Source organism: Capra hircus, chromosome 29 (genome assembly GCF_001704415.2).
Source record: "Capra hircus breed San Clemente chromosome 29, ASM170441v1, whole genome shotgun sequence".
Classification (NCBI taxonomy): domain Eukaryota; kingdom Metazoa; phylum Chordata; class Mammalia; order Artiodactyla; family Bovidae; genus Capra; species Capra hircus.
In genome coordinates, this window is record NC_030836.1 from 41862893 (window position 1) to 41879452 (window position 16560).

The window sequence follows — 16560 nt, forward strand, 5'->3', positions numbered from 1 at the left end:
TTGGAAAAGACTCTGATGCTGGGAGGGATTGGGGGCAGGAGGAGAAGGGGACGACAGAGGATGAGATGGCTGGATGGCATCACTGACTCGATGGACATGAATCTGAGTGAACTCCGGGAGTTGGTGATGGACAGGGAGGCCTGGCGTGCTATGATTCATGGGGCCGCAAAGAGTTGGACACGACTGAGCGACTGAACTGAACTGATACTTCTGCTTTGCAAATAAGTTCACCTACATCACTTTCTAGATTCCACATATAAAAGTTATTATATGACTTTTTTTTTCTCTTTCTGACTTTCTTCACTCTGTATGACAGTCTCTAGGTCCAACTGCATCTCTGTAGATTGCATAGTTTTTCTCCTTTTTAGGGCTGAGTAACATTCCATTGCATATATACACCACATCTTCTTTATCCATTCCTCTGTTGATGGACATTTAGGCTGCTTCCATGTCCTGGTTATTGTAAATAGTGCTGCAAGAATATTGAAAGTATCTTTCTGAATTATGGTTTTCTCTGGGTATATGCCCAGAAATGGGATTGCTGTGTCATATGGTAGTTCCATTTTTAGTTTTCTAAGGAATCTCCATACTGTTCTTCACAGTGGCTGTATCAATTTACATTCATTCTGGAATTTCCTTGTGTTTTTTTTTTTTTTTCCTATGATCCAATGGATGTTGGCAATTTGGTCTCCGATTCCTCTGCCTTTTCTAAATCCAGCTTGCACATCTGGGAGTTCTTGGTTCCTACAGCTGTGAAGCCAACTTGAAGGATTGTAAGCATTATCTTACTAGCATGTGAAATGAGCTCAATTGTATGGTAGTTTGAACGTTCTTTGGCATTGCCCTTCTTTGGGCATGGAATTAAAACTGACTTTTTCCAGTCCCATAACCATTGCTGAGTGACCTAGGTGAGTGATCACACCGTGGTGGTTATCTTGGTCATTGCTGCTACTGCTAAGTCACTTCAGTCGTGTCCAACTCTGTGCAAACCCATAGACAGCAGCCCACCAGGCTCCCCCATCCCGGGGATTCTCTAGGCAAGAACACTGGAGTGGGTTGCCATTTCCTTCTCCAATGCATGAAAGTGAAAAGTGAAAGTGAAGTCGCTTAGTCGTGTCCGACTGTTCGCGACCTCATGGACTGCAGCCTACCAGGCTCCCCTGTCCATGGGATTTTCCAGGCAAGAGTACTGGAGTGGGGTGCCATTGCCTTCTCCGGTAATGTACATAACAAGTTTTAAATGACAGAGGTAAAATAACAGTTAACAGATTACTAGATCTTGGTCATTAGGACCTTTTTAAAAATGGTCCTTCCGTGTATTCTTGCCACCTCTTCTTAATCTCTTCTGCTTCTGTTAGGTTCTTGCTGTTTTTGTCCTTTATTGTGTCCATATTTGCACAACATGAGAGAACCTCAAAAAATTACGCTAAGTGAAACAACCCAAGCACAAAAGGAAATTGTAGGCAACCACTTATATGAAATATCCAGAATAAGCAAACAAATGAAGAGAGAGTTTAAAATTTTCAAAAGGATAAAGGGCAGGGATGGAGAGTTATTGCTTAATTGTGAGAATTTGTCTTAGGTTGATGAAAACGTTTACAAAAAAGACAATGTTGATGGTTCCATGATATGATGAATATAATTAATTACTGACTTGTACTTCTAAAAATATTAAAATGAAGAGTATATACAGTGTCAGTTGTATCAAAATTAAAGGTATCAATGTATCAAATATATCTCTAACTATCATAAATTTTGTTATCTGTCAGTTTTGCTTCATGTAGTTCACCTTTGCTGAGTAAAAATACATTTGATGTTTTCAGCATTATTGTGTCTGTAAATAAATTTTGTTTTGAAATTTTTTTCTTTGATGATGATATAAAGACTCTAGACATCTTATTATTACTACCTGAATTGTATATATTTTTATCTGTCAATTTATTTTCAATCTATAATATTTTAAGTACTATAGTGGGCAGCATAAAATTCCATGTCTTTTTAAACCCATATGGTAATCTCTATCATTGGATAGAGATAGCAGTTAGTTCATGTGGTTGTTGTTGTTGTTGGTTTTAATTTATTTTTTTATTGAAGGATAATTGCTTTACAAAATTCTGTTGTTTCCTGTCAAACCTCAACATGAATCAGACATAAAGTGAAAGTGAAGTTGCTCAGTTGTGTCCGACTCTTTTCAATCCCATAGACTGTAGCCTACCAGGCTCCTCTGTCCATGGGATTTTCCAGGCAATAGTACTGGAGTGGATTGCCATTTCCTTCTCCAGGGATCTTCCCAACCCAGGGCTCAAACCTGAGTCTCCTGCATTGTAGACAGACCCTTTACTGTCTGAGCCACCTCCTTTTTGAACTTCCCTCCTATCTCCCTCCCCACCCCACCCCTCTAGGTTGATACAGAGATGCTGTATGAGTTTCCTGAGCCATACAGCAAATTCTCATTGGCTATCTGTTTTACATATGGCAATGTAAATTTCCATGTTACTCTCTCCATACATCTCACCCTCTCCTCCCCTCTCCCCATATCCATAAATCTATTCTCTATGTCTGTTTCTCCATCGCTGCCCTGTAAATAAGTTCTTCAGTACCATTTTTCTAGATTCTGTACATGTGTTAGAATAAGGTATTTACTTTCTCTTTCCGACTCACTTCACTCTGTATAATAGGTTCTAGGTTCACCTACCTCATCAGAACTGACTCAAATGCATTCCTTTTTATGGCTGAGTAATATTCCATTGTGTATATGTACCACAACTTTTTTATCCATTCATCTGTCGATGGACATCTACATTGCTTCCATGTTCTAGCTATTGTAAATAGTGCCACAGTGAACACTGGGGTACATGTATCTGTTTCAATTTTGGTTTTCTTGGAGTATATGCCTAGGAGTGAGATTGCTAGGTCAATGGTGGTTTTGTTCCTAGTTTTTTTTTTTAAGGAATCTCCATACCATCTTTCATTGTGGCAGTATCAATTTACATTCCCACCAACAGAGCAAGAGACTTCCCTTTCTCCACACCCTCTACAGCATTTACTGTTTGTAGACTTTTTGATGATGACCATTCTGACTGGTGTGAGGCGATGTCTCATTGTATTTTTGATTTGCATTTCTGTCATAATGAGCGATATTGAGCATCTTGTCATGTGTTTGTTAGCCATCTGTATGTCTTCTTTGGAGAAATGTCTGTTTAGGTCTTTTTCCCACTTTTTGATTGGGTTGTTTGCTTTTCTGGTATTGAATTGTATGAGCTGCTTGCATATTTTGAAAATTAATCCTTTGTCAGTTGATTCATTGGCTATCATTTCCTCCCATTCTGAGGGTTGTCTTTTCACCTTGCTTATAGTTTCCTCTGCTGTGCAAAAGCTTTTAAGTTTAATCAGGTGCCACTTGTTTACTTTTGTTTTTATTTCCATTACTCTAGGAGGTGGGTCATAGAGGATCTTGCTTTGATTTATGTCATGGAGTGTTCTGCCTATGTTTTCCTCTAAGAGTTTTATAAGTTCTGGTCTTACATTTAGGTCTCTAATCCATTTTGAGTTTATCTTTGTGTATGGTATTAGGGAGTGCTCTAATTTCATTCTTTTACATGTAGCTGTCCATTTTTCCCAGCACCATTTATTGAAGAGGCTGTCTTTGCCCCATTGTGTATTCTTGCCTTCTTTTAAAAAAATAAGGTACCCAAATGAGCATGGGTTTATTTCTGGGCTTTCTATCTTGTTCCATTGGTCTAGATTTCTGTTTCTGTGCCAGTACCATACTGTCTTGATGACTGTAGTTTTGTAGTATAATCTGAATTCAGGAAGGTTGATTCCCTCCATCTCCATTCTTCTTTCTCAAGACTCCTTTGACTATTTGGGGTCTTTTGTATTTACATATGAATTGTGAAATTTTTTGTTCTAGTTCTTTAAAAATGCCATTGGTAATTTGATATGGATAGCATTGAATCTATAGATTGCATTTGGTACCAAGTCATTGTCACAATATTGATTCTTTCTACCCAGGAACATGGAATATCTCTCCATCTGTTTATGTCATCTTTGATTTCTTTCATCAGTGTCTTATAATTTTATATATACAGTTCCTTTGTCCCCTTAGGTAAGCATATTCCTAGATATTTAATTCTTTGTGTTGCAATGGTGAATGGGATTGATTCCTTAATTTCTCTTTCTGATTTTTCATTGTTACTATATAGAAATGCAAGTGATTTCTGTGTTTTGATTTTGTATCCTAAAACTTTACTAAATTCGCTGATTAGCTCTAGTAGTTTTCTGATAGAATCTTTAGGGTTTTCTTTGTACAGTATCATGTTATCTGCAAACAGTGAACGCTTTATTTCTTTTTTTCCAATCTGGATTCCTTTGTTTTTCTCTTTCTTCTCTGATTGCTGTAGCTAGAACTTCCAGAACTATGTTGAATAATAGTTGTGAAAGTGGACATCCTTGTCTTGTTCCTGATCTTAGGGGGAATGTTTGCAGTTTTTCACCATTGAGCATAGTGTTTGCTGTAGGCCGATCATATATGGCCTTTACTATGTTGAGATAGGTTCCTCAACATAAGTAGGTTGGGTTGGAACATCGGAACCTTGGCTAGGTTCCAATGTCCATGTTTTGAATAGTTTTAATCATAAATCACTCCAGATGGTGACTGCAGCCATGAAATTAAAATATGCTTACTCCTTGGAAGAAAAGTTATGACCAACCTAAATAGCATATTCAAAAGCTGAGACATTGCTCTGCCAACAAAGGTCCGTCTAGTCAAGGCTATGATTTTTCCAGTAGTCATGTATGGATGTGAGAGTTGGACTGTGAAGAAGGCTGAGCGCTGAAAAATTGATGCTTTTGAACTGTGGTGTTGGAGAAGACTCTTGAGAATCCCTTGGACTGCAAGGAGATCCAACCAGTCCATTCTGAAGGAGATCAGCCCTGGGGTTTCTTTGGAGGGAATGATGCTAAAGCTGAAACTCCAGTACTTTGGCCACCTCATGCGAAGAGTTGACTCATTGTAAAAGACTCTGATGCTGGGAGGGATTGGGGGCAGGAGGAGAAGGGGATGACCCAGGATGAGATGGCTGGATGGCATCACTGACACGATGGATGTGAGTCTGAGTGAACTCTGGGAGTTGGTGATGGACAGGGAGGCCTGGCGTGCTACGATTCATGGGGCCGCAAAGAGTTGGACACGACTGAGCGACTGAACTGAACTGAATCATAAATGGGTGCTGAATTTTGTCAAAGGCTTTTTCTTCATCTATTGAGATTATCATATGGTTTTATTTTTCAATTTGTTAATATAGTGTATCACACTGATTGATTTGCATATATTGAAGAATCCTTGCATTCCTGGAATAAACCCAATGTGATCATGGTGTATGAGCTTTTTGATGTATTGCTGAATTCTGTTTGCTAAAATTCTGTTGAGGATTTTTGCATCTATGTTCATCAGTGATATTGGCCTCTAATTTTCTTTTTTTACGTGTTGTCTTTGTCTGGTTTTGGTATCCGGGTGGTGGTGGCCTTGTAGAATGAGTTTGGATGTGTTCTTCCTCTGCAATTTTTGGAAAGAGTTTTAGAAGGATAGGCGTTAGCTCTTCTCTAAATGTTTGATAGTTTTCTCCTGTGACACCATCTGGTCCTGGACTTTTTTGGAGGGGTAGATTTTTGATCACAGCTTCAATTTCAGTGCTTATAATTGGGTTGTTCATAATTTCTATTACTTCCTGATTAGTCTTGGAAGATGAACTTTTCTAAGAATCTGTCCATTTCTTCCAGGTTATCCATTTTATTGCCATATATTTGTTCATAACAATCTCTTATAATCCTTTGTATTTCTGCACTGTCTGTTGCAACCTCTCCTTTTTCATTTCTAATTTTGTTGATTTGATTCTTCTCTACTTTCTTCCTTGTGAGTCTGGCTAAAAGCTTGTCAATTTTATCTTCTCAAAGAACCAGCTTTTAGTTTTATTAATCTTTAGTATTATTTCTTTCATTTATTTCTGCTCAGATCTTTATGATTTCTTTCTTTCTACTAATTTTGGGGCTTTTTGTTCTTTGTCCAGTTGTTTCAGGTGTAAAGTTAGGTTTTCTATTTGATATTTTTCTTGTTTCTTGAGGTAGGATTGTACTGGTATAAATTTCCCTCCTAGAACTGCTTTTGCTGCATCCCATGGATTTTGAATTGTTGTGTTTTCATTGTCATTTGTTTCTAGAAATTTTTTGATTTCCCTTTTGATTTCTTCAGTCACCTGTTGGTTATTTAGAAACGTGTTATTTGTCTCCATGTGTTTGTATTTTTTTTTCTGGTAATTTATATCTAGTCTCACAGCTTGTCATCAGAGAAGATGCTTGATATGATTTCAATTTTCTTAAATTTACTGAGATTTGATTTGTGACCCAAGATGCAGTCTATCCTGGAGAATGTTCCATGTGCACTTGAGAAGAAGTGTATTCTTCTGCATTTGGATGGAATGTCCTGAAGATATAAATGAGATCCATCTCATCTAATGCATCATTTAAGACTTGTGTTTCCTCATTAATTTTCTGTTTTGATGATGTGTCCATTGGTGTGAGTGGGGTGTTAAAGTCTCCTACTATTATTATGTTACTGTCAATTTCTCCTTTTATGTCTGTTAGTGTTTGTCTTATGTATTGAGGTACTCCTATGTTGGGTGCATAAATATTTACAATTGTTATGTCTTCCTCTTGGACTGAGCCTTTGATCATTATGTAGTGTCGTTCCTAATCCCTTGTAATCCTATTTATTTTAAGGTCTATTTTGTCTGATATGAGGATTGCTATTCAAGCTTTCTTTTGCTTCCCATTTGCAGGAATATGTTTTTCCATCCTCTGACTTTCAGTCTGTATGTGTCTTGAGGTCTGAAGCGGGTTTCTTGTAGACAGCATGTATATTGGCCTTGTTTTTGTATCCATTCAGCCAGCCTGTGTCTTTTGGTTGGAGCATTTAACCCATTTACATTTAAAGTAATTATTGATATGTATGTTCCTATTGCCTTTTTCTTAATTGTTTGGGATTGCTTATGTAGATCTTTTTTCTTCTCTTGTATTTCTTGAATATATAAGTCCTTTTAACATTTGTTGTAAAGCTGGTTTAGTGGTACTGAATTCTCTTAACTTTTGCTTGTCTGAAAAGTTTTTTATTTCTCCATCAGTTTTGAATGAGATCCTTGCTGGGTACTGTAATCCTCATTGTAGATTTTTCCCTTTCAGTACTATAAATATATTCTGCCATTCCCTTCTGGTCTGCAGTTTCTGCTGAAAGATCAACTGTTAAGCATATGGGGTTTGCCTTGTCTGTTACTTGTTGCTTCTCCCTTGCTGCTTTTAATATTCTTTCTTTGTACTTAGTCTTTGTTAGTTTGTTTAGTGTCTTGGTGTGTTTCTCCTTGAGTTTATCCTGTATGGGGCTCTTTGTGTCTCTTGGAGTTGATTGACTATTTCCTTTTCTATGTTTGGGGAAATTTTCAACTGTAATCTCTTCAAAAATTTTCTCATAAACTTTGTTTTTCTCTTCTTCTGGAACCTCTATAATTCAAATGCTGGTACATTTGATATTGTCCCAGAGGTCTCTGAGACTATCCTCAGTTCTTTTCATTCCTTTACTTTATTCTGCTCTTCAGAAGTTATTTCTATCATTTTACCTTCCTGCTCAGTGATTCGTTCTTCTGCTTCAGATATTCTGCTATTGATTCCTTCTAGAATATTTTTAATTTCAGTAATTGTGTTGTTTGTCTCTGTATGTTTATTCTTTAGTTCTTCTAGGTCTTTGTTAATTGATTCTTGTATTTTCTTCATTTTGTTTTCAAGGTTTTTGATCATTTTTACTATCATTATTCTGAATTGTTTTTCAGGTAGTTTGCTTATTTCCTCTTCATTTATTTGGACATCTGTGTTTCTAATTTGTTCCTTCATTTGTGTAGTATTTCTCTGCCTTTACACTATTTTTTAAAACTCATTGTGTTTGAGGTTCCTTTTCCCAGACTTCAAGATTGAATTCTTTTTTCCTTTTGGTTTCTTCCCTCCTATGGTTGGTCCAGTGCTTTGTGTAAGCTTCATATAGATGTAAGCTTCATATAGAGTGAACTTTGTGCTGAGTTTTTGTTTGTTTGCTTGATTTTCCTCTGTTGGGCAAGGCTGAGTGAGGTGGTAATCCTGTCTGCTGATGACTGGGCTTGTATTTTTGTTTTATTTGTTGTTTGGGTGAGGCATTTGTACAAGGTGCTGCTGGTGGTTGGATAATGCTGGGTCTTGTATTCAAGTGATTTCCTTTGTGTGAGCTCTCACTATTTGCTACTCCCTTGGGTTAGTTCTCTGGTAGTGTAGGGTCTTGGAGTCAGTGTTCCCATTCCAAAGGTTTGGGGCATGATCTGCTGGGAAGAGGATACTTGGGAGGGATGGAGCTGGGAGGCTGTGGCTGAGCAGCGAAGTTTTACTCAGGTTCTAAGGGCAGCACTATGTGTGGCCCTGTGATGAACAAAAGCCTCATAGAACTGAGGACTGGGAAACTGTCCGTGGGAAGATTACAATCCAAAATCAATCATCTATTGCTTTTGTCAGCATCCCAGAAGTCTCTCTTCACTCATTTCCCAGCTTGAACGTGATGTCACCAGGATTTGAACTGCTGTCTCTTCTAACCCCAGCTCTTAGGCTCTGACAAGGCCCAAAAGAGCACTTGGTGGGGATTACCAAGGCTTCTGCTGTGGTTCTCTCTATCAGCTTGAGAGCTTGGACCAATACTCAACATCTCCAGCCTCTAGTTTCTTTGGATCTTTTTTCCCCTCTTTCCTTTGTGCTTCATCTAGTTTCACTTGCTCATAGGATGCTGCATGCAGCGACCTCCACCCTGCACTCAGACCAGAGTTATAAGTATGAAGGGCCGAGGCTGGCCCATGCAATTAGGGCACATGCTGAAGCACTGTGCATGGCACTGCAACTCAAGATGTGGTTGTTGTTTTGATTTTTCTCATTCTAACATTTCTTTTTTGTTTGTTTGTTTTCTGCATTATTTTCTTGATGGTGATAATAATTATGATTTTTTGGTGATGCTTGTTCTTATGGTTCACATTTTCTATTTTTAGGGTTAATTATTTGAGCATTTTAAGAGTTATATTTTAAGGATTGCAGAGGAATTTTCAATTCCAGATTGTCTATCCATTTTTATTACTGGCATATAGATTAGCAGATCCTGTTTAATCCAGGTTGCCTCCACTAAGGCCCTATTTTCTTGATGCTCATGGAACACAGAATTCACTTTTTCTTATTTGTCCTTCACCTTACTTTTCACTTCATTCTTCATCTTACATAATTCTTTCCTCTGAGAAATTTATGTAATGTCTGCTGTCTGGGTTGTGATACTTTTATATTCTGTTCTAGAAAAGCACACTTCTTGAAGCCTATACATCCAGATTCATCAAAGAGTGGCTCTTTTTAAAATATAAATTTATTTTAATTGGAGGCTAATTACTTTACACTATTGTATTGGTTTTGCCATACATCAACATGAATCCACCATGGGTGTACACATGTTCCCCATCCTGAACCCCCTCCCACCTCCCTCCCCATACCATCCCTCTGGGTCATCCCAGTGCACCAGCCCCAAGCATCCTATATCATGCACTGACCCTGATCTGGTGATTCGTTTCACATATGATATTATACATGTTTCAATGCCATTCTCCCAAATCATCCCACCCTTGCCCTCTCCCACAGAGTCAAAACGACTGTTCTATACATCTGTGTCTCTTTTGCTGTCTTGCATACAAGGTTATTGTTACCATCTTCTAAATTCCATATATATGTGTTAGTATACTGTATTGGTGTTTTTCTTTCTGGCTTCCTTCACTCTATATAATAGGCTCCAGTTTCATCCACCTTATTAGAACTGACTCAATTGTATTCTTTTTAATGGCTGAGTAATACTCCATTGTGTATACATACCACAGCTTTCTTATCCATTCATCTGCTGATGGGCATCTAGGTTGCTTCCATGTCCTGGCTATTATAAACAGTGCTGCGATGAACATTGGGGTACACGTGTCTCTTTCAATTCTGGTTTCCTTGGTGTGTATGCCCAGCAGTGGGATTGCTGGGTCATACGGCAGTTATAAACCTTCAACAACTCTGATGCATTGGCCCACTGATCTTTTGCATCAGTTTAACCTGAACCTGTCTGGTCCTAGAGACCTAAGTACACTTTTAGCTCTCTTGTGTTCTGGACACTGTACAGACTCTCTACTTTGCTAAATACCTATGTTAATATGGTGGGTTCTTATGGTATTTTCCAAGTTCCAACATTATAGTTTATTTTATATAGTGCCACTTGGTGTCAGAGGCCACCTGGTGATTGGAGGATGAAGTTCTGGTCTTGTTAGTCTATAGAAAAAGAGTGTTATTTAAGGAGATTCCTATTGTTGATTTAGCCCTTCTTTTTAAAAAGCTTTCATGTACAAAGAATTACTTGTTAAAACGTTCTCTAAATTTCAGAGTATTCTTTTGGTTTCGTATGTTTTTACCACAAATTATCATTATTCCCATCATCTAAGCAGATTCTGTTTCTTAGGTTTGGGCGGAAGTTGATTCTCAGGTGCTGTTTGCTCCAGCTCGCCGTCTCTGGGACCTGCACAGCCTTTGCTCCCACCTTCCTCATTTACTGCTCCTTACGCTTCTGGTCAGGCTGTTCTGCTGTGGTCATCGTGGCAAACAACATTATGCTGAGTAAGTCAACAATTTTGGTCTCCTCCCATTTTCCAAGCCTTAAAAATCACTTTATGTGACATTAATATCCCATTTGGATTTTCTTCCAGTTATAGAGTGGACAAGATCCCGGTCAAAAGCCGTGATATTAACACTGATATCCTGTACCTTTAGTATGGGACAGGTGATGCTGGGAGGACTGGCTTTCGTTTTTCGAGAGTGGCGCACCCTACAGCTGGTGGTGTCTGTACCTTTCTTTGTCTTCTTTCTCTCCTCAAGGTATGAGCCTTCTCTCTTACTCTGTCTTATGGGAACCTGGGATGAAAATGCATGTTGAATTAAGATATATTGATTTTCTTATTCCACGGACCATTTTTATTGTTTGGACCTTAAACCCATGTCTCTCATCTGTTCACTCTGTGGGATTCAAGATTTGAGAAGCAGAACACAGAATAATAATGACTTTTCTGTCTGGGATTTCTAGATATTTTCTCCAATCTTTATAAGTTTTACCCAGTATAGTGGTCAGAGTTAGGCTAATATTATTTTCCTTAGTATAAAATATAGGCACAGACATATTTTAAAAATACTGTTTTTTGAGATTTGGAATGAATCCAATATGGTAAAGACTCAGTGATTTTCTATGTTGTTGCTGATTTTGGATAAAGGAAGAGGCAGCAAATTTGTTCATATAGCCAGTTGACAAAGTAGTGGCATAATTTCTCCATTACTAAAAATGGCTTGTAGATAGGGTGATTTCTGTTATGTGTTCAGCACTTCCTTTTCCCTGAAATAGTTTTAACAAACATTTACTTATGGGTAGTTCCATCCTCACTCTTAAAACCAGTCTAGGGAGAATCAGCTTAAGTGATCACAGAAGGATGACAATAGATTTAATACACTGAGATGAGTTCAAAGAAGGAGCAGAGTGTAGTCCTTGTCAGAATCATCTCCTAAGTCATTTCATCCTCTTTCCAGTTCTACAAAGAAGATGGCACTACAGTCCCCATTTTATTGATGAGAAATCTGAGGCAGATGTAAACAAGTGACTCACTTTTGTATTTAGGTACCAACAGTGTTGGTAGCAGCAAGAGTATTTGCAATATTTGTTGGGCTATAAGCTTACATTATTTGGGGGCTTCTATTTTTAAGAATACATATTATAAATATATACTATATTCACAAAATTGTTAGATCCCAAGCAAAGCTTTCAAAGAGAATATGCATATGAAGGACTCTCCACCTTAAACTTCATAAGCTTCTTGGAAATTCTCTTCTTGAGTAAGCAGAGAGGAAATTTGACTCCAGGGTCTGTGAATCCAACAAATGAAATGGTGGATATAGATGAAAGGCAAAAAGCATCTGCTGTCAAGAATCATACAATACATTAAAAAAGAGAGCTGACTGCACATGTGTGCCTTTCTTCAGGTGGCTGGTGGAATCTGCTCGGTGGCTGATTATCACCAATAAACCAGATAAGGGCTTAAAGGAACTTAAGAAAGTTGCACACAGAAATGGAATGAAGAATGCTGAAGCAACCCTGAACATGGAGGTGAGAAGGGAAGGGAAGGTGGTTAAGGGTTGTAGAGAAGAAATAAACTGACACCTGCCTTCTCCTTCTTGAGATAGAGAAGCTGATTTTCTAACAGGGCAGTTAGTTGAGAAGACAAACTCAGTTCTCTCATCTTTCATGTCTATTTCAGAGAAAAGAAGCTTTGCTTGCCATGCAACTACTTTAGTTCATTTCCTGAATTGAATCTATAGGCTCTGTACTCCCTTGGATGCCACGACCTCATTTTCAAAATTTTGCCATTTAATTTCCTGGAATTTCCCTTAACTCCTTACATGCTCCTTCATATCACATTCACACTTGTGGTTTCATGTATACTGTGTTACACTAGAAAGAAGGAAGGGCTTTCTGGGTGATGCTAGTGGTAAAGAACCTGCCTGCCAATGGAGGCAGACATAAGAGATGTGGGTTTGACCCCTGGGTTGGGAAGATCCCCTGGAGGAGGGCATGGCAACCCACTCCAGTATTCTTGTCTGGAGAATCCCATGAACAGAGGAGCCTGGTGGGGAATTGTCCATAGGGTTGCAAAGAATCGGGCACAACTGAAGTGACTTAGCACACACACGCAGAAAGAAAGGGAATACATCATTTCTGTCCTTTTGGGATCCAATGCTAACCACTATACCTTGAACTATGTTGGCAAATGATATGTTTGTTGTTGTTGAAGGGTTTGAGAGTGACGATGCAGGAGGAGCTGAAGACAGCACAAATGAAAACTACTGTGTTTGACTTGTTCCGCACACCCAACCTGCGAAAAAGAATCTGTCTTCTGTTCTTTGTGAGGTGGGCTTGCTCACAGTGCATGGCAACATTCAAAGAGTTGGGGCATAAAACTATTTATTTCAAAGGTTACAAAAGTGTTGTGAGAGGGAGATGGTGATTTGAAAATAAAAGATGAGGGAAACACAAACTAAGACTCACAAGAAACTGATTGTATGATGAAGAGTTAGTTAGATTTTATCACTCTATCTGTCTCTTCACTAGAGACTGATGTTGAGAACTTCCATTAAGAACAGATCTTAGCACTTATTTTTCTATATTTATCTTTCAATTTAATTGAAGCAAAATTTTAAAACAAACATGAAGAGATCAAGAATATATGTGAATCAATGAATATGTCAATATGTAAAAATGTAACCAACTTCCAGGTCAAGATGGAAAATTCTAATCTGCTAATAGAAAACTAATTAACAATTTGTAGTATATTTGTACAATGTAATTTGTACCAATTTCTACATTTGTACAGTGTAATATCTTACAGCTGTTAAAATGATGGAACTAGTGCCAACTGCACCAACATAGATGCAGCTGTAAAAACATAATGAAAAAGAAAAATTCAGAATGATTTGTGATTTATCAGCACGATTCCAATTGTTTTACATTGAAAAAAGGTGAAACAATCTTATATATAATACTATACCAGTATGCATAGGATATACACATTTGTAACAAAAATAGAAGAGCAAGCATGTCAATGGTAAGTATCAGCCCCTTTGGGAGGACTGAAGGAGAAGAGATCAAGAAGGAACATACAGGAAGCTTTCAGTTGTATCTATAAAACTTTAATGCTATTAAGTGAGTAAATAAGTAAAGCAATTAGACAACATACTGAAATGGTGGATACATATTATTCTCTTTATTTTTCCTGTGTGCAAGAAATACTTTTATAATAAAATATTTTAATTAAAAAATGAAACATAAACCTGAAGAGATTAAGAATATATACAATCAATGAATATGTCCATGTGTAAAAATGTAACCAACCTCCAGATCAAGACAGAAAATTCAGATTTCCCAGGAGTTCCTGTGAACTACCCAGTTGCACAACAACCACCACCAGCACTACTTCCTGACTCTCTTCTCTCCTCACTACCCTCTCTTGTGAAAAATAAAAATTAGCAACTGTTCTTATCTTCTTCACTACACATGAGTGTTGCCTGATTCTTTTACATAATGTAAATGACAGATGGGTTCAGAGACAGCCCCCTTTCTTTATGCTCATTCACAAAGATTCATCCATTCAGTTGGTTTAACAGTAGGCTCTTCTCCTCCCTAGGGCTTTAGTTTCCACTAGATGATTAAGCTACAATGTCTACATGTATTCCAGTGTTGGTGAACTGTTACTTGTTTTCAATTTGTATTCAGCTTATTTGAGTGTTGGGGCTTCCCAGGTGACTCAGATGGTAAAGTGTCTGCCTGCAATGCAGGAGACCTGGGTTGGATCCCCGGGTCGGGACGATCCCCTGGAAGAGGGCATGTCAACCCACTCCAGTATTCTTGCCTGGAGAATCCCATGGATAGAGGAGCCTGGTTGGCTACAGTCCATGGGATAACAATGAGTCGGACGTGACTGAGTGATTAACACTTTATTTGAGTGTTAGCACAATGGTTCCTGTGAAAATCTCATTCATTATGCCATGAGAGTATATAAGTACTTGTATTTTGGTAGAGTCAAGAGGAGAAATTTTAAATATAATTCTAAATTTTTGAAGATTTAACAATCAAGAATGAAAAGCATACATGACAATATAGACATTCCTCAAGCTTAAGAAAGTAGCTATTGTATTGTACAATTTACATCTTCCTAGGAATACCCTAGCAGACTGCTTCTGTATTTAACTGCATTGTGCTTTTTCACCTTTTCCATACCCACTAGGACACAGACTTTTGTTCCTGAATCCTAGACAATCAGAGGGGAATGAAAAAGCAGAGATAATGGTCAAGAGAGGACTTGCTTGCAATTGCTGTGGTCTGTGGTGTTTCTTCTGTTGTAATGTCTAAATGTAGCTCTCTCTGGGTGTAGTAAATCATTAAAGTGGACTCTTTTCCCTTTGATGTTTTCTGGGTGAAAGGTTGATCCCAAGTTGGAATATTTGATTCCATTTCTGCTGGTGCGGTAGACGTATGTTTGCTCTGCTGAATTCTCACATGTTCTCTTAGCCCTAAGAAATCATATAGGAACTTTGAATTCCCCAGAATTGTGTTAAAACCCAGGATATTATGCTCCCAGGTCAAGAAGACACACATGGTATCTTCACAGCTTTAATCACTAGTTGAGAAAAGAGAAATGGTTTACAATATTGGGTTTGGGGTAGGAGATGTCAGACTCACAGCACACAGACAAACCTCAAAAAGTATTTCTTTTTCTAAATTCCTAGTTTTAGTCTTCTCCATTCAATTTCTATGTAGCATCCAATTTGCTGATCAGAGCAGGTATGCTTTCCTGTCACTGCCAACTCTATGCTCAGGGACTCAGACAAAAGAAAGACAGAAGGAGTATCGTTTTCATATATTTGTTATTCAGTTACTCAGTCGTGCCCTACTCTGAGACCCCATGGACAGCAGCAAGCCAGGTTTCCCTGCCCTTCACCATCTCCCAGAGTTTGCTCAAAGTCATGTCCATTGAGTCGATGATGCCATACAACCATCTCATCCTCGGTCATCCCCTTATCCTCCTGCCTTCAATCTTTCCCAGCATTAGCATCTTTTCCAGTGAATTGGCTCTTCACATTAGGTGGCCAAAGTATTGGAGTTTCAGCTTCATTATCAGTCCTTCCAATGAATATTCAGGGTGATTTCCTTTAGCATTCACTGGTTTGATCTCTTTTCAGTCCATGTGACTCCATGTAATTATTTATGATAATTTTACCTCTAAAATTGGAGAAATCAGATTGGGACTTTATTCTTTAACCTTGACCATTAGCTGCCTGGGTGAATATAATCATCAACTGTAGCATCTGGGCTCTAAATTTTATGGCTTCTGTCTCTCCTCTTTTGTTTACTACAGATTTGGAACCACAATACCCTATTTTGGCATCTTCATCAATCTACAACACTTTGGGAGCAACATATTCCTCTTCCAGGTCATCTTTGGAGCTCTCACTTGCTTAACCCGATGTCTTATACCTCCAGTATTGAATCACATAGGCCGTCGACCAACCCAGACGTTTTTCATGTTCCTGGTGGGACTTTCCATTTTGGTCAACACGTTTGTGCCCCAAGGTGAGAGAAGACTAGGCTCTGGGGAAAGGAAGGGTCTTTTTCTACTCCTTCAGGGACTGCAATTGATCACACTTGTTGGAAGCTAGGATTAAAGAGAGATCCCAATTAAGGGCTAAGTATTCCCCCCAAACCAATATGATTGTTAATGAGAAACTCTGCTAATAAGCTGTTGAGAAATGAGTCACGTGTCGGTGAGGGACAAATCAGGCATACGTTTATATTCACTCCAACATTATGGAAATGTTGGAAACTAGTGCCATTTATTTCAG

General features: G+C 38.3%; 1 protein-coding gene across 1 annotated transcript in view; it reads left to right on the plus strand.

Moving 5' to 3' along the window:
- Positions 1–16560, plus strand: part of LOC102189740 (solute carrier family 22 member 10) — an 86636-nt gene that overhangs the window by 65330 nt on the left and 4746 nt on the right. The window contains exons 3-7 of the mRNA XM_005699808.3: positions 10586–10740; positions 10830–10998; positions 12148–12271; positions 12957–13072; positions 16077–16291. Of these exons, the coding sequence (XP_005699865.1) occupies positions 10586–10740; positions 10830–10998; positions 12148–12271; positions 12957–13072; positions 16077–16291 (779 nt within the window). The remainder of the gene's footprint in view (positions 1–10585; positions 10741–10829; positions 10999–12147; positions 12272–12956; positions 13073–16076; positions 16292–16560) is intronic.